At 39.6% G+C, this 20,488-nt stretch overlaps 2 protein-coding genes across 5 annotated transcripts; one reads left to right on the top strand and one right to left on the bottom strand.

Annotated features, from left to right (window-relative positions):
• Window positions 1-2,314: 2,314 nt before the first annotated feature.
• chst14 (carbohydrate (N-acetylgalactosamine 4-0) sulfotransferase 14) lies at window positions 2,315-6,716 on the top strand. Its single transcript, XM_023271808.3, has 2 exons — window positions 2,315-2,735; window positions 5,366-6,716. Exons 1-2 carry the CDS (start codon window positions 2,415-2,417, stop codon window positions 6,191-6,193), a joined length of 1,149 nt encoding a protein of 382 aa, XP_023127576.1. The 5' UTR covers window positions 2,315-2,414; the 3' UTR covers window positions 6,194-6,716.
• On the bottom strand, window positions 3,587-19,891 carry cep135 (centrosomal protein 135). 4 transcript variants are annotated; one of them, XM_055016648.1, is made up of 27 exons: window positions 19,505-19,888; window positions 18,510-18,637; window positions 17,682-17,872; window positions 17,408-17,575; window positions 17,168-17,309; window positions 16,966-17,050; window positions 16,742-16,870; window positions 16,397-16,612; window positions 16,193-16,258; window positions 15,519-15,669; window positions 15,198-15,427; window positions 14,947-15,102; window positions 14,716-14,853; window positions 13,913-13,990; window positions 13,531-13,682; window positions 12,880-12,995; window positions 12,630-12,784; window positions 11,092-11,147; window positions 10,794-10,962; window positions 10,572-10,682; window positions 10,261-10,446; window positions 9,936-10,145; window positions 9,589-9,791; window positions 9,392-9,496; window positions 8,116-8,271; window positions 7,201-7,253; window positions 3,587-3,657 (listed from the first exon to the last, which is right to left on the bottom strand). In XM_055016648.1, exons 2-26 carry the CDS (start codon window positions 18,620-18,622, stop codon window positions 7,232-7,234), a joined length of 3,504 nt encoding a protein of 1,167 aa, XP_054872623.1. In that variant the 5' UTR covers window positions 18,623-18,637; window positions 19,505-19,888; the 3' UTR covers window positions 3,587-3,657; window positions 7,201-7,231. The 4 variants fall into 4 exon arrangements, with proteins under 4 accessions (XP_054872623.1, XP_023127562.2, XP_023127563.2 ...); XM_023271794.3 differs by lacking the exon at window positions 3,587-3,657 and having other exon boundaries at window positions 6,826-7,253; window positions 19,505-19,886; XM_023271795.3 differs by lacking the exons at window positions 3,587-3,657; window positions 7,201-7,253 and having other exon boundaries at window positions 8,112-8,271.
• Between the last annotated feature and the right edge of the window lie 597 nt (window positions 19,892-20,488).

Below are 20,488 nucleotides of genomic sequence, written 5' to 3'. Positions count from 1 at the left end.
TTACGGGCACCAAAAAATATTGTTTCCCTGTCTGAAAAAAATCCAAAAATTCAGCAAAGAAATTCCCCAAATTTCTGAAAATTTGCAAACTTGCACCTTCAGGAAGAAAATTCCAGTAATTCCTGAAAAGTTTCCCCTAAAAGTTCTATTTAAGAAAAATCCCCCAAATTTGGCAAGAAAATTCTTGTAAATATTTTCAAAAAATGAGTAAAAATCTTCCAAGAAAATCCTAAAAATATCTAAAGTGATTACATATATATCAGTAAAACTTCTCATATTTCCTTTAAGAACATTCACATAAAAATCAACCAAAATCCAGCGAAATTTGCTGGATTTTGGTAGATTTTTTTTGTGAATGCTCTTAAGAAACATTTTTAAAATGTTTTTTTCCATCAAAAAATGTTCAAAGATTTCCCAAAAATGTTGAAAATGTGGACATCAGAAGTTTCACTGTCAAAATATAATTTTTTCCCACATTTTCAAACTTTAAAACGTGTCAGTTTTGACCTGCAGGACAACACGATGGTTAAATATATCTGCTGGTAAATCAAAGAGTTAAAAGTAGATGGTTGGAAAAAATAGCACGATAAAATGTATTATTTCACTCATTTTTTTCTGTTTTTTTAGTTGATATTATCTGTAATTTAACATAGCAGGGAAAATCTTTGAAACAACGCCAATATTTTGATACTATTTATATTATTTTAAATTAATATTTTTTATTTAAAAAATGTAAAATATCTGTAGAATACTTCCCACTGGAAGTTAGCTAGCTATTATGTGTAATTTAACAAAAACATAGCATATAAATAAAAAAGTTTTTAAAAAATATTTACCAATTGCTGATATTTTGCTCATTTAAATACCGTAAAATTGTGCAATTTTACTGTCAAATGTGATAAAACAACATATTACTGTTTGTAAAAATACAGATTTTCAGTGTGATTACTATTTTAGCCTGAGTTTTTAACAGTTAACCTGCAAATTAATACCTTTTCGCTGATTTTACTAGATAATATCCGTAATTTAGCAAAACAATATAATCTGTTAAATAATAGTAAGTTGTTTGGAAAAATTACAAGTAAAAAGTTGCAAAAACACTGATTTCTCCCATACAATTAAATTACAAATAATAGCGAGTAAAATCACTATTGAACATATTATTTTACACATAGACTATGAAAAACAAACAGACAACAAAAAAGGACAAAAACTGAAAACAAGTGCTAGAAAACAGCAAAAAATGGAGCAATATAATCCAAAGGTTGTGATTATTTTTTTAGTCTTGTTAAAGATCGGCACTGTATGCTGGAAGCATAAGTTTTCTTTCAAATAACAGCAAATATCTGAAAAGAATATTTTTGCTGATTTAAATACAGTTTTTTAAAAAATGGCAATTTTACAGTTAAACGTTGTAAAAGAACAATCCCTATAAAAATACTTTTAGTTTTGGCCTATTTTTCTGTGGTTAACATGTAAATATGACCTTTTTTTCTGTGATTTTGCAAATTATAATCTGTAAAACATCTGTAAAACCTGTTCAAATTATACTAGGCCAAAAAATTTGAGTGTAGAACTTTAAGGTGCTGAGAATAAGAGCGTTTTCAGCACCTCCCTCTGCATCAGGAGTTCAGTGCACATAGACACAAAAGAGCCTACTGCCTGCAAACATACATACATTACATTTTCACAAAAAAAGTGCATTATGATTTATTTATTTTCCATTTTAGTCTTTATAAGTTTGTGCGTTTTGGTGCTAAAATGTATTGGCGACTTAGCTTTAAAATAGGATTATTATTGTTTGCACATAAGTTATTTGCACCATATCCCATGTAAAACGAACAATTTGCACATTACTGCACAGTGTAATCATTTCTGTTACTTTTATCACCTAAAATTCCTTGGATTTGCTGAACTTGTTGGGTTTTTGTTGCTGTTGTTTGTTTTTGGTCTTGTAACAATTGCTGTTTGTTGACTTGCAACACGACCTCTTTTTTAAATCTTTTCATCCACTTATTCTCTCGGCATTTACTAATGAACCAAAATCACCACATTAAAATCCTCTTTTGTGAAAACCTACTTGGCTGTAAAACTGATTCTGAACATTTTGTTTTAAAGTCGTGCTCGCTTTATATTAGTTTGCTCTGTAAAAAAAAATACCATACGAGAGGAAAACAATTTAGTGCTCTCCTCACTAATTACGCCTTTCCCCCTTTAAATCTAAACTATTTTAAACAAAACACCACGTTGAGCGATGGTGTTTTACTTTGACAGTCTTCATCGGAATTCCTGTTTTCACTCATTTTTGCGCACTTTACGCACTTCTGAACTCCAGTATGGGTACGTGGTAGGTAAAGCAGTGTTCTTTCCCCCGTAAGTAGTAGTTAGAGTTTATCTTAAAGAAGCTGATCGGTATGAAAGAGACACACGGGACTGGAAGCATGCTCCCTCGTCGGCAGGACTACGGGATGAACCGGGGCGCAGCGGCTCGGAGCGGCTCCCTTCTAAAGTTTCGGAGCGCGGTGAGTTCCCTCTCGGTGCGCCGCAGCTCCGCCGTGCTGCCGTCTGTGCTAACGTTCCTGGTGATCGTAGCATCCGGAGGCCTGCTGCTCATGATCGAGAAAGGAATGCTGAACAGCATGGAGACGCCTTCACCTCGGGGGGACCGCAGGCGACTGGACTTCATCCGGGAGGCGGGGAAGCGCAGCGCCGACGAGGTGGAAGCGGAGTGGCAGGTAAAAGTCATGAAACGAAACCGTGAAGGAGAGTGTGTGGTTCAAGAGACAGAATTGAGGTAGAGTCGTGCCTGCGTACGAACTATTTCGCAACAGTTGTAGATCTGCTATGAACAGTGGCTTAAAGGCTTTAAAGCGGTTTCCTCTGACGTGTGGCAGCTGCGTTTCTGGAGAAGACAAAATCACACCAGTACTGGCAGGTCTATCCTGATGTTTATGACCTTAATGCAACTTGAGACGAGCTCTTCATTACCCTGCTCTGGCTGCTAAATGCCTTCACTACACCTGCAGCTTGTATGCAAAGCACTACTCGCAAAATGTTTATGCGTAAAATCGGAGGAATGCATCCTTAAAGCAGAGATAGGCAAGATTTGTTTGGCATCAGTGGACAAAACTTCCACTAACGTTTCAGTGTCTCGCAGTACAAGTGTTTTGAGAGATAACTACATTTCTGCATCTCATCTTGGCTCAGGATTTAGAAAATTTAGCCCCAAACAAGAGGTTTTATCCAATCATTGGTCTTTTATACTCAGAGGGTGAGATTGTGTAAGTAGCAACAATGCCTGTCTTCCATACTTCATACTTTTTACTGTTAGTACGTACTGTAGCTGCCCCGATCTCTAATTTCCAGTCTATCCTGTAGAACATAATGGATGGGCTGTGTCACATTATCTTTCTGCTCTTGGGGGGAAATGCTCTAGCTTGGTAAAACAGTCACAGTTGTCATTAGCAGGTGTAAGCAAAGGATGCAATTTTGGTGTTTTCTTGGTGAAACATTTGCATGCAGGAAGATGAGAACTGTGATTAAAATTGATAATCCACTGAAAAAAAAATTAGCAGGGCTGCCTTACTGCATGATCCAAATCTTCTGCAAAACTTCAAGTGTAGTAGGTCGCTGCTCTGGGGTGGTTGTTGTCGTTTCCTGCAGTAAAGAAAACAGGAAAGAAACAGCTGCCTGTAATGATCAGCCAATAGCAGGCTCATACATCCATCCTACATTCGGTGAGTCAGACTACAGCTGCCATTAGAAAATGTGTGTACAGTTTGATTCAGTTGGAACCTACTGGTTTGTCATAATATTGCGTCATCAATCTGTGGTGCAGCATGGGCTGGTTGTATTTACACCTGGCAGAATTTGTATTCCAGTTATCTTTAACAAGATCCGTTTTGACTAATTGAAGATATTTCAAATACTGTGCATGACGTCACAAATATGAGACTTCTTCTGCAAAACATATGCACAGTGTTAGCAGAAGTGATAGCAGCTGCTGCCGTGGCTGTTGGTAGAAAATGCTGTAAAGTAGAAGGAGCTTATCAGCAAGGAGTCTGTTGAGAACATGAGCTACGTTCATTAGAGATTTGTGGTTGATTTTTACTAAAACTTTGGCCTCAGGCTGCTCTGATATCGAGATAAAACAGCTTGTCATATGCCATTAGGGGTGCAGTGACACATGTTTGAAAGGGACGCTGCCTCCCACCTCCAGCATCTTTTGGCACCGTTACAGTTATCTGCATTGTCGTTTTGCTTTGTCAATTCTGGGTATCTGTAATTATATATTTTGACAGGAGGAATTCCAGTTCAAGATATCTGCTGCATCATACTGACTAGTTAAAACTTAATTTAAGATAACCAAAAAGGCCATTGGAGATATTCTTAAATTGAAGGGAATTAAAGAAATATTGAACTAGAATTATAACAAGTCAGAATTAAACTGTAAGCATCTGAAACTGGAATCACCATTAGTCATAATTCAGCTGCAGATATCTGCAATATCTATAATGAGGAACCTCAAACACGTGAATTGAGAAAGTTGCATCATTTGTTCCATGAAGAATGATAAGAAGGATGTTTGAAATGTTTTGCCCAGCAAGAGCTAAAATAGAAATATCTGCAATACTAACTAGCCTGGCTATTCAGTTTTAAAATGCCTTGCTATAGGTGGAGCCACTAAGATGTCCTTGTGAAGTGGAACAGGGTTTCTGCAGCAATCAGCCAGTCAAATTTAATGCCTTTTAATGCCGTTTTAATGCTATACTGTAAAAATTTTAATGCCATGACTGTGAACTCAACAAATTACACAGGTTTGTTTTTTGTAAAAGAAGATTTTTCTATGAAAACTGTCCCTACATTTCAGTTTTTGAATCTGGCAACCACCCCTGACCACCCACAGGCTGTAGTCATCCTCCGAATTCCACGTTTTCTAGCCATTTTTGCTGGAATTTGCACTTCCCAGCTCTCCTCCACCTGGTCCAGCCTGCTGGTACCTGACCGGCCGGAGCAATTATTGCAATGCTTCAGCATGTTTACACAGATGCACATATCTGATGAATCGCAGTCTATGATTATATATTATTCTTGTCAAATATTTTTCTTGAAAACTGCACAAAGAATTTTCAATGCCACTGAGAATCAAATTTAATGATTTTTAATTCCATTTAAGGCCTTAATTTTCACAAAATCAATTTAATGACTATTAATTCTTTTTAATGCCCTGCAGAAACCCCGTGGAAGATGTTTAGAACAGGGAGGTGGAGAGGGAACAGTTGTCGGAGGAGGATTGTGTATTTTTTCCCTTTTCCATGATTCCTGTCTACTGTAGCTTTAAATCACTGGTTGTTTTTACATTTAGATCCTCCACGAGATCCGTAACCGCACCATCAGGACCATGTGCAGCCAGAAGAACATGCCCCACAGCGTCTGGTCCCTGAGCCCCCCGCAGAGGAAGATTGTGCTGCAGCACATCCTGGTGAACGACGAGTACCGCTTCCTCTACTGCTACGTCCCCAAGGTGGCCTGCTCCAACTGGAAGAGGGTCCTGAAGGTCCTGAGCGGCACCCTGGAGAGCGTCGACGTCAACATCAAGATGGACCACCACAGCGACCTGCTATTTCTGTCCAGCCTGAAGCCCGAGGAGATCAGCTACCGACTCAAACACTATTTCAAGTTCATGTTTGTGCGGGAGCCAATGGAGCGGCTGCTTTCTGCATACAGGAACAAGTTTGGGGAGATCGAGTCCTACCAGAAGAAGTACGGGGTGGAGATAATAAAGCGGTACAGAAAGGGCCACGCTAAGGACTCGTCTATCACAGGAGATGATGTGACCTTTGCAGAGTTCGTCCGTTACTTGCTGGATGAGGACGTGGAGCGCATGAATGACCACTGGATGCCCATGTACAACTTGTGCCAACCATGTGCCGTTTCTTACGATTTCATTGGTTCCCAAGAGAACCTCGAAAGTGACGCGGAGTTTGTGCTCCAGCGCATCGGAGCACCTCCTGATGTTCACTTCCCAGAGAGGCAAACGTGGTACAAGCCGGTCACCACAGTAACGTTACACTATTATTTGTGCAGCTTACCACAGAAGCTACTGAGGGAACTCCTGCCCAAGTACATTTTAGACTTTTCTCTATTCACTTATCCCTTCCCCAACACAACCACTGAACACTGCCAGCATTAAATGTGCAATGTTTTATATAATTCTGAGATTATTTTTTATAGAGAATCATTTGTACTATTTTTATTCCTAAGGAACAAACGGTATTTTCAGAGCTGTTACAACTTTTTTTTTTTTTTTAACTGGTGATGTCTTCATATCACCGCAAAATGCTGATTATTGGAAGAGACTTCAAAACCACTAAAGCTTGAAATCAAATACAGGAAAAAGTTACTGATACATATGTTGTATGGACTGTTACAGGAAATAATTTGATGCAGTATTCGATTATGAAAATGTTAATATGGTTGCAAGACCAAACTGTGTGTGCAACTTTTTTGTTCCAGTGCTGTAGACGATAGAAAAGGTAAATGTTAAATGGCTTCAGTGGGCATTCAGTGGTTTAGCAGGCTAAAACACAAACCATGTATTGGGAGGGTTAAAGGTTTCAAATCCTGCTTGTGTGTTTTGTTTTTTTTTTTTAATTCTGTCTCCCATCTTTCCTATTTCCCATCTAATAAAACTGAAATTCCCATTTTGTGATGTACGTCTTTGCCGTTTCTGATTTTTGTATCACTTTATTTTGTGAATAATTTAATAATTTAACATTATTTTAAAAACATGAATATTAAAGATAATACACCAAACTTCAGGCATAACAAACACTTCTGTTGCTACATGTTTGAGCGTAAAAATACTGGGAGTCAAATTCACATTTGTGACTAATTCCTGGAATCCAACTTTCATCAGTGGCTGTACAACATACTGACAGAGTGAACACTTTGCAGTGCAAGTAGAGTCAATGACAAGTTGGATATTCGAAAAGGAAACGCAATTTGTTCAAATGTTAGAACAGTTATTTGCTTTAGTACTGCCAAGGGATGATTTCATTCTGTGTGCGTCTGGTCGGATGGAACAATTAAGTGGCACTGAGGTATGCTACAGGCCAGTTCATGTCGACGTTTGTGGAGGCGTTCACTTCATTTCATGTCCAGACACAAACTTCAAGCATCTAGTGGTTTCTGACTCACTCATCTGTGCCTTCATTTGCCATTGTAGTTGTTAATCCTTGAAGCTAACACTCCTAAAAAGAGAAGAAAAGAGGTTTTAAACAGGCATTGATATAAAAAGTAAATTAACCCTCTGAACCCCAAGGAGTTACTGGGCTTTATTTATTTATTTTTTTGCTAAACCCACATTTTTAAGTTGAATTTCCTTAATTATTTATTTCACAAAAAATAAAAATAAACCTTGATTCAACATCCACAACACTTATCCAGGTGCCCACAGGTATTACTAATATAGGAAAAATATGCTAGCTCTACAGGCTATAGATATTTTGTTCCGACTACATTTTTAACCATTTTCCCCACAATTGTTTCATTTCTGCTCTCTGTAAACACAGCCTGCAGTTCAACCAAAAAAAGTCCCTGAATTTTTGTCTCATGACTGTTGGTTACAGTCAGCTGAGTCTCAAATACCTTCTTGGTTGTGCTGATGATTGCAGAATGTTCTCTTTTTCATGATGCCTTTTAACAGAATCTGGTGCAAATGGTTTATTTAGGTAAATTTTAAATGAAGAATAAACTGATTTTGATCAAATATCACAATGTTAACATTAGATATGTATATTTTTTCCAGTGGAACCCAAGGTCTCATAGGATTAGTTCAAGGACAGCTGGAATGCTGAATATCCAGCGATTCTTTGTGTTTTTACCATTTCTGGCTGTGGTAAATAGTGCAATTTTGCCCATTTAAAAAAAGATCAAAGGTCTTTCAAACTTGCTGGTGGGTTATGGGGTTCAGAGTAAGGGCTAATTTATTTTGGTTTTAAGAGAAAATCAACTTTAAAAAATTAAATATTGGTTTGCAGTATCTTTCACTCAGATTTTATGCAGTTTAAAAATATTAAAACCACTTCATCATTTTCATGCCCAAGGTCTTACTTGTCAGCTGTCTTGTCAGTGGAGCGGTCAAGAGTTCGGAGGATGGAGCGTTCTGGGGAGACATGGTGAGAACCACTGGAGACACTGAGGGGTGACGAGCTTTGCAGGGATGAGAATGACAAACCCTGTCGGCGAATCTCCTGAACTGCCCTTTCACTGAGGAAACAGAGGCAATGAGACTAGATTAAAATGTTTTGTTTGTATCCCCACTGTCTTGGTCGAGCCACCTACATGTAGTTATAAGTATTAAAGCTTGCAAAATGCTAAAATAATTACTTTATCGATCACACTTTTCAAACACTATATTAAAGCAGAGCTGAAGTCAAGTTTAGTCAACTAGTTTGACATTTTGAAGAAAGCATGCAACAATTTTGATCAAAAATGAAGTAATTATAGCGAAAAATATGAATACATGTATTTTGAATGGTAGACTATTTAACATATTTGGGTTTGATGTCACACTGGGCAGTGATTCAGCCAGATTTTTAAAAAGAAGTAGGACAGTCTAAACTTAACTTCAAAACTCTCTCATGGATCAAGTAATAGGTCTATATTCAGCTACAACAAGACAACTTTAACTGGTTTGCAGTGTGAAATTCTCACTAATGTCTCTACATTCTGATAACACGATGATAAAACTGTTTTTTTTCCAGTCAAATCCATGTTAAAAACGATCTTAATGAGAGAAAATAATCTCTTTGTGAACAGCAATGTGATTATGTGGCTACAGAATACATCATATGTAGACATTAGTGGAGTCACTTCAGTGCTTATATAAAACCTTTTGTATCTTGTATGTAATACACTAAATCTCGACACTTTGGTAGCAGTAAAATGTCTGTTCAGGAGAGCTGAAATCAACTTTTTAAACGGATTGATGAGGTGATCGCCAAATAAAATCATAGGCAATTACTTACATCAGCAGATAATCAGGTTAATGTTCAATCTAGTTTTCAGTACAATGTTCATGTAGCTTCTTCAACATGCTGCTTTCCGCTGCTTTCAATTCAATTCAATTTTATTTATATAGCGCAGATTCACAACACGTCATCTCACAGTGCTTAGCATAGTAGGTAGTAGTAGGTCTCTGAACAGAGAACAGAAAACTCAACAATCCAAAGCTTTGTACCAGTTGAGGCTACTTTTTGGGGAGGGTTTAGAGTGTTGGTGAAGAGGTAAACTTGCACTCTGGGAAACTGAAAAGGATCTATGACTGTTGGGTTTCAGTCCAAGACATCAGAGTAAAAATCAACTATCTCTATCTACTTTAACTCACCGTTCAAAGCGCTCAGTGGTCAGCTGTCTTTTGAGAACGTCCATCTCGGTCTGTAGCTGAGACACTTTGCCACGGAGCTGGGACACCTCCCTGGCATGCTCTGCACTTTGTGCACACACATGAATAATAATCAACAACTTTTTAAAAAATGACATTTAATTCAGTTCAAACCAAGACACTGAACTGGATTTATTTACGTTTTGCTGTCAGCCAGTGTGAGCCTGTCACGTAGGACTTTCAGCTCTGACTCTCTCTCGCTGGCCGTCAAATGTGTTTGGAATTCCTTCTGCCGATTGGTGGACAGCAGCGTCTCAAGGTTACGCACAGTCAGTCGCTCACTGGCCAGTTGTTTCTTAAGAAGCTCCGCCTCGGATCGAACATCCTCCAGTTCTCCTGTGACCTAAAAACAGAAAGCATAAATATCACAAGACAGATAACTACCACTGATGTAGCAGAGTGCACGCACAGCGGAATGCGACCCGTTTCACTGCCAAGACCAGAGGAAGCGTGTTTAAGAACATATCGAAACCACAGCAGGCCTCACCCTCTCGACGTCCATGCTCTTGGAGGTGAGCTGGCGTGCAGTGAGCTCCTTGCCAGAGTCCAGTTTGACACAGAGCTCCCTGACAGAAGCCAGATCCGAGAGGAGAGCAGCCTTCTCCTCCTGTGCTTTGTGTAGCTCCTCCTCGAGTCGGGACATCCCACGAACCAGAGACGATACTTGGGCCTCATAAGCCTGCAGTGCTTGCATGTGCTTGGAGAAACAGCAGGGTGGAAAGAACATTTAAGACACACCGGTATAAAAAAAAAAGTGACATCAAATGTTTAAGTGTCCAGTGAAATCTTAATCTCATTGTAATGTGTCTCACCTGCTGGATTTCTCTCTCTTGGTGACCGACAGTATCTCGGAGGTGTCTGCGTTCTGTATCTGAGGACAGCAGCTCCAGGCGGATGGAGTTATTGATGCCTTCAGCATGCTGTAACTTCTGCTCCCGCTCCTCCACGTCAGAGTGAGCCATCCTGAAACGCTCCAGCAAATCCCTGTTCTCCTGCTCCTGTGGGTCAACAATCAGCAGAGGGCATCTACAGGGTGTCACTGACAAGCTTTTATAAGACCATGCCCAAAGTATATACTGTATAGAACTTCAAATAGCTGTACGAGTATAGGGTTTTTACTTGCCTTTGAGGCCATCAGTTTCTCTATTCTGGACACTTCAGATATGTATGAGTGGACCCTCAACTTCAGCTCATCCTTCTCATGCAAAGCCTCCTCCATTTCCACATGTACCGTCTGGACAAAGAGACAAGTGAAGCTGGTGTTACTACTTTTGTTTCTTTCATTTCCCTAGTGTTTGACAGAATAAACTGCTGCTTAATGATGGCAGTAACATTCATTGTTTACTTGGTTTTCTCTGGTCATTGTGGCCAGGTCATCTTGCAGCCTCCTGTTCTCCCTGATTGTGATTTCTTTGTCTCTCCTGAGTCCAGCCAGCTCCTCCTGAGACGCATCCAGTTGTCTCCTCAGACTGGCTGTCTCCCTCTCCCGGCTATTCAACGCTCCTTGCAGCTGACTGGAAGGGTTAAAATCACTACATGTCAACAGTTATCAGTTTATTAATAGAAACGGGTGGCTTCTTGCATGGCCTTTTTGTCATGGCATTTAGTTGTATAACATCAAACCCAGAGAGTACAATACTTACGCTAGTGAGGTGTCCATGTTTGTGACTGTGAGTCTCACATCTGCAAGGGTCTTTTCCTGCATAAATGTCACAGAATTGTCCAATATTAGTGTTCTTTAAACACGAACCATAATTAGATTGAAACAGGATTTTGGCATATTTCAACGTGGTGCATTTCCCATTCATATGACTGTTGCAGCTCTATGAGTCATGCTACCTTTGCACACACACCGACCTCGGCTGTGGAAATGAAAGGAAATGAAGAGATGCACAACACAGCTTGTGAATGGCATTTAGCGGAACAATTACGATGAGGTCCCTACAGCTTCCCACCATTTTTTGTTTTAGATGAATCTCTTTACACATTTGTATTCAGTCTGACCTAATTTAAACACAAAAAAGCTCCTGCAACAGACATTTTGCTGACTGCATTAGAAATCTCCATCCAGGAATACTTGGTGGCTGGCCTAATCACTGGCATATTTATCTGCACATCCTACTTTGTTCACATGTGCAGTTAGCTTTTAGTGTGGGCCAAAAAGTCATTCCTGAACCGATAGATATTAATTTCCTGGAGATGGAGTTTCACCTTCCCAAAAACCAAGTGAGAGCCACGACCAAGATTGACTTAACCATAAAGGAAAAACAAAAAATTGATGGAAAATCGTGCTTCAGCTAATTTCTTTTAACGTTCAATCGGAATGGGAACGAATGTTTAAAATGATTCATGTAAAAATCAGCTTTCTTTGCAAAGCTGCAGGAAGCTCATGCTAATTGTCTCCTATTAAACTCCACTTCCCCAAATCTCCACAACAGAGGAAGAAACTGCACAGTCACCATAATACTTAGAACCATAACAGACACATTAATGGGAAGCACAGTAGTTATAAATGAACTAAAATTCTCTTTTAATTTTTAGAGCATTGCGGCAAATTTAAAGTCTATTTTAATACAAGTACATTTGATACATGGAAAGAGTTTCGGGTCATTGCATTCTGTCCTCTTCTCCACAACAGCAATGAGGAGATGCCGTACTAATGTGTTTCCAAATTTAAGAGAACACAACAGCCACAGTCCTCTTTTTGTGCAAAAACGCAGTTTTAAGACTACCCAGAGTTAATATAAGTACTCATCACTTGGTCAAGAAGACTTCTTCCACCTTTAGAGTCTTTTTAGAGCAAAAATCCCTCTTTCTCTTTCCTCAAATTGTATTTATCTGCTCACCTGCAATGGAGGCACAGCAACAAAAAAGTGAATCCTCTACTAAAAACCCTGTAAACTTTGGATTACACCCACTTAATTTGACTAATGGTAACTGCTGATGGCTCATAATACCTGTGGTTAAACCTTATGGAGCATTTTTCCACAAAAAGAGAAATTGATCCCTTATTAACTACACTAGAATTACTTTGGAGGGGGAGTATGGACAGAAGGAACATTAACAAGATTAATTACCTTCTTCAGTGTACATATAGGCATCCGTGTATTGTTTTCATAGAGACTTGAAAATTAAATAAATAAAAGCTTGTCATCTTGCTGAGGTTTGTCATGACAACTACCTTCTTTGATAGCTCCTCCTGGAGAACAACCAGCTTTTCAGTCTTTTGATCCACCTCATCCTGCAGGGCATCTTTCTCTCTATCCAGGGCAGAGACTGACTTGTGAAGGACAGCTACCTCCTCCCTGTGCTTGGAGCTCTGCTGACTCAGCTCTCCTGGCAGGCAAACCGAAATTAAGCAAACAGCAGAGCAGTCGCGGAGAGGAAAAAAGCAGAACAATGCACGGCACCGACTGCAGCAGCATATTCACCCATTCTCTCCTCCAGTTTTGCAATCTGCTCGTGGGCCGCGTGCAGCTCATTCATCTTCACCGACAGCCTGTGTTGAGTACCAGACAGTGACTGCTCCATCTGCTCCTGCAGCAGCCTAAAGACAGACAGGGAGAAGTCCATCAGTTCCCTAACAAGTTTGTGGCAAGACATACAACAATCTCTTACTGCAAGTCATCATTTCATTTAGGTTGTTTTGCTCCTTGACGGGAACAAAATTAAGCTTCAGGAGATGACACACTGAAACAATTACTCGTAATGGCATTGTGATTGGTTGTGTAAAGAAAACAGTATGTTCCTGGTTTTCTTGGCTCAGAATGGCCTTTTCTGGGGTGACTATGCGTAACAGTATACTCCTCCACATACCCTAAAGTCAGTGAGTCTGTGCTACCTTATTTCGGCCCATTTGTTAAACAATAATGTCGAAAATGTCAGTTTATTTTTACAGGACACTCCTTGATATTTAAACACTTTAAAAGAGCATTACATTGATATTTTGTTCATCATTTGGTAAACTTGTACTAGAATATTCACTTAACAGATTTTTGGCTAAATAATAGTAAATTTTTTCAGAGAAGTCCTGGAGTAGAAGAGGCTTCAGCAGACATACATACGACATCACAGTTTGATACCTCAGAGCATTAGATTCAGCCCTCTGCTGGGCCACCTCCTCTGCATTGTGGACCAGAGCAGCGGACCGAACCTTCAGCTCCTCCTCTGCAGCCTCCCTGTTCTCCTTCAGCAGACACACTTGTGATCGCAGGTCCAATCTCTCTCGCTCTAGCTACCACCCAGAACGACGATACAATGAATTAAATTTGGTTGTACTTTAAATAATGACAATAAAGGCTTTCTACAATGTGCCGGGTGGAAAGGCAGCAACACAACCTTATTTAAAACCAAAGCTGGAGTAGTGAACATTACATAACACGGTACAATGAGATTTCACACATTATGAACACTGGGTAGGGGAAAATATATCCAAAGGTTTAATTAAATCTCCATCACGCTCACACTCTTAACAGCATTCTCCAGGTCAAGAATCCTCCTCTCCTCTCCTTGTCTGTCTGTGAGAGCTGAAGTATGGGCAACCTGCAGATACATATACACATTCTAAATTATAAAACTTATTTACAGTATGGAAATGTGGTTGCTGAGGTGAGCTGAACAAGCAGTGCAGCAACACACAATTCTTTTTAAATGATCAATTAATGTGCTTGTCGAACACAGAAAAATACACAATCAATGAGCAGCTGGAGACAGATTATGCTGTAGCACTGTGTCAGTAATCATTCTTGAGGGGGCTGAGCAGTGTGTAAAAACAGCACAGGGTTTCTGAACAGATGAGGACTTTCTACCGTGTATGGCCTCCATCAATGGAAAGTATGTACAAATTAAAGCTCTTCCAAAGTCCAGCAGCACCTAAATCAATTACAACTCTGTTAATGATGACAAAGAATCTCCTCATGTTGTCTCTCTTCATGTCAAACATTTGTCTTAGGCACCACTACATTTCGTCACATGTATCCTTGCATAAGTGAATGCAGAAAGCACGGTATGGGATTAAAGTAGAAAAGCACTATGTTAGTGCAGAATAACACCATACCACCCATACCCTGCTCCCATAATGCCCCCCACAGCACAGAGACACCAGCTCCCCTCACTGTAGAAGTCAAGGGTTCATGTTTTGCTTTGAATTTGCCACCCCATGTAATCCCAATTACACTGTGTACCGGAAAAATGTTTTCACAGCTGACTATCTTCTACAGGACAATAATAGGGCGTCATTATAATGTGAGTGTTACCCTTGGACTGACCTTCAACCTCTCCATCAGTGCATCTCTTTCAGTGGTCAACTGCTCAATTTTGACTTCTGCGCGTTTCACCTCCTCCTCGAGTTTCAAGATGTCAGCTGACATATCTACGTTTCGGGCCGACTTTAGGTCATCTTGCGCCTAAGCAAAACAAGCACATTTCATCCTTAGAAGTATAAATAAATTTGGTATATTTTAAGAGCAAGTAGGCTGGCAGAATGTCTCTAAACGTACCTGTTTATACAAGGTTTTAAAATGTTCTCTCTCAGTGCTGAGAGCCTTTACATTGCTTTGAATATCCTCCATGTGCTTCTCAAAGTCCAGCAGCGCAGCCCTCAGCTCATCTCTTTCCTTAATTAAATGTAACAGTTCTGCCTCTGCAGCACCTCCCTGAAAATTTGAAGCCATTATTCTTTACTTTTTGCACCAGTTTTATGAGAAACTTCATCTATTCAGCCTAACCAAGTACTTTTATTGTGTCTTACCCTGATTACTCTGGACTTTGGGCTCCTGCCTCTGGTTGGACTGCGACCGGGGCTTACATCCAGACCACCAGCTCCTCTGGCTCTTTTGTAGCGCTCGGCCTCTTGACGATAGTAATCCCTCTCCTCCTCTAGGCTCTTAACAAACGCGTCCAGGCGAGACGGAGAGCGTTCCCTTCCACAAACACCATGTTTGGCACGCATGGTCTCCAACTCCAACACCAGGTCTTTGTCTAGTAAACAGTAACAAGTCAGCAACACACTAGTGCAAAGCTGATGTAACAAAAGCTTTGGACAGCTGGGGTACATCAAACTGCTGCTTACCAGCTGCCATCATTTTCTCTACTTTGTTCTGCAGCCTGATTTTCTCATCCTCCAGAAAATTCATGAGTCCCTCCATCTTCTCATTCTGCTCTTTGAGCTCCACAAGCTGATCTCTGAGTCGGTCTTTCTCAAAGTCACCTTCTGACTGCTCCTGTCATTTCAACAAACACCAGTTTATGTTTAACTCAAGATTAAGGGCTGACCGATCTGTTTTTTTCAGGTCAGATACTGAGACAGATCATCAAGGACACTTGGAATAGATATACTTTCATAGGAAAAATTAAAATCTTGGTGTCAGAATCTTGAATAACAACATATCCAACACAAATCTTTAATGAACTACCTTTAATTTTTTTTACATGTTAAATTAAAAGAAAGCTTATCATCAGTGTTGATAAGCTAGTGCCCATGAAGTGTAACCAATCAGATCATGCTGCAGGCAAGACATTGCTCAAGACCCCAGTGTGACTGCAGACAGAGAGAGGTGGCTGTATCAGAGCCAAAGTGATGCATTTTTAATGAAAGTATTTCATGAAAATCACAAAAAAAAAAAAAAAAAGAGTAAGTACTGGAAAAAAATGCTCAATATCGGAGCCAATATTTGCACAGACAATACCTATTACATACTAAATACATTACAATTAAGCACATTAGACACCATATACTGTACACACCCTTCTTATTTTTGTGATGATGTCCTCCAAGTCTTCGATGATTTTCTGCTGCCTTAGAATCTCTTTCTGTTGAGAAAACACTTAGACTTTGTGAGCTGTTTTCATTGGATTAAAATCAGATTTTGCTACCATGTATATTTATATTTGATGAGTGTAAATGCAGATATTTTCTTTTTATTTCTCTTTGTCTCTTCATGTTCTTACTTTAGTTTCTTGCAGCTCCATGTCAGCAGTTTCCAAAACATGTTCCTTGTCCATCTCCAGCCGCTTCGCGAGGTCATCGATGTGTGTCAGTTCTTCACACAGTTCCAGGTTCTTTAATGACAGATTGGCTACTTCGGTGGAGGCGATTTTCTTTCTCTGCTGCAGTCCTTCAATCTTCTGCTCTAGTGTCCTGTTGGTCTCCTGCAGGTGCTCAATCTGTGTAACACAGACAAAAGGACTACAGTTAGCAAGGACCAGCAACCATTAATACTCTTTTTTCTTTCAGAAAAAAACCCTTCTATAGCATTAGAAAAATATTCCATCTGCAGTGACTGCCGCGCTTGCCTGAAGGTTAAGATGGGCGATCAGTTTCTCGTTGCTGACGTTCTGAGCTTCAAGTGTAATTACATCATGAGGTCTTCCTCCTTGAAGTACACGATTCAGACGTTCAATCTCTTTGTCCCTCTCCTCCACCTGATAGAAGTGTATTAAAAAAACAAATCAAGATCTTATTATCTCTATTAAAACCTTACGCATTCCAAAGTTTGATATGCTTCTGTTTGACTAACCTGAGTATTTAAGTGTTTGATATACTCTTGAGCATTTTCCAGGTCGAGCTTGACTTTGATGATGTCCTCCTGCAGCTCATGAATTCTATAAAATTTACACAAATCAAGCAGAAACAATGCAGATGCAAACATCAACAATCAACACAACCATCGAGCAGCTACTCTCAATCATTAAGTTTGTCAGTCACAAATGAAAACAAACCTTCCGTCTGCCAGCTGCAGTAGGTCAGCTATGTAAGGATCATCAGGCTGCAGCACAGGATAAGATGATGTAGAAGAGGGAGGTACAAGCTCATCAATCTGCATTCTCTGCCGTCTGAAGGGAATACTGCGTTTTTTTCCACCTGTGAAAGTATAAGACAGCAGTAACAGATGACAAAAATATATACTCATGTCAAATATCACTTTTAGAGCACTGTCAAAAAACTTCCTCTAGTATTACCTGGAGTCTGCACAACAGCTTGCAAGTTCTTCTCCTGCAGCTGCTGGATGCGCTCAGCTTTAGCCTTGCTATCCTTCTCCAGACAGCGAACCTTATGCACATATTGATTATTTAGGAACTTTAGGTCAGATGTCTGGTGGTCCAATTTTCTGATGTGGGTTTTGAGTTCTGGAACCAGACAGGAATATGTGGGGTTTGCAAACCAGCCTTTTCTGTATGCAGGTGATGAATGTGAGAAAATGTTTCAGACTGGGCTGAGGAGACAGCAGTTTACCTCTGGTGACACGATCTTTCTCCTCCTTCAGTTTCAGGAGCTCGAGATGCAGCTCATTGTTTTCCCTGACCACCTGGGCATTTTCGGCCCTGTATGGCTCCAGAAGAGCATCCAAGTTTCGGCTTTCTTTCTCAGTCTTTCCTGCTGACAGTTTGACATTGCGCAGGCTCTCAGTTGTATGGACCAGATCACTGTAATATAGAGGAAAACATCAAGTTAACTACATCTGATGAACTCTGACTGACTGGGGGCAGAGAGAGAGAAAGAGAATGTCCTCCCCATTTTCAGCAAAATGACAAAAAACACATCCCATTTGTTAACCTGCCATCTTCCACGTGTGGGTTTGATGGTGACAAAAGAATAGGTGGGTGTTTCAGTTGGACTATTCCCCTTACTAATATATAACAAATCACCTGCTGACTGGTTGAAATTAGGGCTGCACAACATTTTGTTTCAGATTCAACACTGTGATTTTCATATATGCAAATCAGAGGAGAAGCAATGTGAAGTAAGGCAACTAAATTTAAACACATTATGCCACAACTGCATTTTCCCAGATGATCATACAAGTTAAAACATCCCAAAGGAGATGAAAGTTTTTTTTTTTTTTTTTTTTTTTGCTGCTAGGGTCTGGGATGATAGATGTCAAGTTTGTATAACAACAGACAATGTGGTGAATATGATGAAAGCTGCAGTACTTTGCCCACAGATTTTCAGCCATGCTATTTTTACTAAGCTGTCTTGCAAAGTCACCCCCCCCCACACAAAAAAAAAAAACTATAGACTTAGTGATAGTAATAGAATTAGGAGAGTATTTAAAAGTTTCACCTGAAGAGTTTCTCCACTAGTGGCAGCGACTCTATTGCCAGAGGTTGTCGGTAGCCCAGCTGATCCAGACGTTTCCGTAGATTGACAAATTTCCTCTCTGCATTGCTGGTCATGGTTGTGGTGTGACACTGAAGTGACCAATAGGGATAAACACATAATTGAAATATTATCAAAACAGCAATACGTCCAAGTAATATCCAAATTGTGGGAGTTGCATTTAAAAAAAAAAAAAAAAAAACTTAAAATGTGTCACAAAATGCCATCATAAATAATAATGGTGGTGTTACAGAGGTGCTTCGTCCTACAAATTATATTCTGTAGATATTGGGGAACAAGCTTGTGGAGGAAAGACTGCAGTAAATATGACATCATTTAAACTTCGGTCATTTGAAAAGGAATTAAAAAATAAGAACATTTTGACTAAAATTTTAATATAAATGACATAACAAAATGATCAGATAATAAATATCTGATAACAACAATAATAAGATACTTGTTTCGAAATTCATTGTAAACAAATACATATGTTCACGAGCTTTGTAAGTGTAAAAACCTGCTGAGCATGTCAGACTTCTATGATTTTAACTTTTGTTTTTTTTTTTTCCGTTTATCAGCCAAAAGATGCAATTTCAATGTCAAACCATCACGACAAACAAGCGCACCGGTTACATTAGTTAGGAGGAAAGCTAAATTCAAAATGTTTAATGACAGACATTTGCAAAAAAAAAAAAAAACCCCAGTGAACATGAAACGCAGATTGTTTGGACCTGTGTTGAGTTCAGAGTGAATAACCATTACAGTGGCTAAAAACATGCTACAGTTAGCCCTGTATTTGATGTTTGCTAACATCACGCAGCAAGCTTAACGTTAGCTATGTTAGATAATAAACTAACTCGTCGTGTGGCTAAATTGTCTGCTTGTGTTAGCATCGGCCTGCTAGTCAGTAACCATTAACCAGTCAGCTAGCGTTAAATCTCAGGAAGTTTCTAGCTTACCTTCCTGACGGCTAACGTTAGCTACACCACCGTCAACGTACTTCTACATCACCGACATAAACGTCCCGTATCTCGGACAAATTCCTTGTAATAGCCTCATTATCGCATTGCAGCTATTTCTCCGTTATCGTTTGGGAAACTTCAACTATTGTGTTGACATGTTTCCGCGGTAAAGATGTTTGAAAAGAGCGCCGATGGTCTCCGGTTTGGATTCGTCACCATGGAAGTGAGAGACTCGGAGGGACATCTGGGGCAGCGCGTTTTGTAAACCGGCGCTGTGCGGGTACAAGGCAGAGGGGCGGAGTCGCCACAAATATTTGTCCGTCAGTTAATTAGTCTTTCTTTTGTACAGCAGCTTTTTGCAAATAGAATGTAACATAAAATGCTTTACAGAGCAGAAGACAAAAACACATAAAAACAATGATCCTTCCATAGCCCCGCCCTCCCAATTCATCCATACACGAGTTTGCTATAAATGAAGGACTCAATAAAGGAGTCAACGTCATAACACAGGAAATACCACAGGAAGAATAAGTCAAAAAATGAAATTGCAAAATAAGACATTAGAAAAGTGAAGTGTTAAAACACAGCCTACAACGTTTAAACATACAAAATCATTTCAAACTAAAATCAATTAAAAAAAAAAACAGAGTAAAATGTAGGTCTTGCTTTTAAAAATATCAACATTCCATGCTGCCCTGGTGGAGTTCAGGAAGACTGTTGCAGAGATGTGGACCATAATAACTAGATGATCTGACATTGGGAATCATTAAAAGGCCAAAGCCATCTAGAGCCGTTTACGGGACATTCGTAAATCTGATAAATAGGCAGGATCAAGACTGTTAAGCTGTTTAATCCAATAAAAGGATCATAAAATCAATTTTAAAATAGCCAAAGAACCAGTGCGAGGACTTGGTGTAATGTTCGCTCTCCTTCTAGAATTACACATGCAGCTGGGTTTTGAAGAGGATGAAACTAAAATAT

Source organism: Amphiprion ocellaris, chromosome 2, assembly GCF_022539595.1.
Source record: "Amphiprion ocellaris isolate individual 3 ecotype Okinawa chromosome 2, ASM2253959v1, whole genome shotgun sequence".
Classification (NCBI taxonomy): domain Eukaryota; kingdom Metazoa; phylum Chordata; class Actinopteri; family Pomacentridae; genus Amphiprion; species Amphiprion ocellaris.
This window is presented reverse-complemented; position numbering and strand designations above follow the sequence as displayed.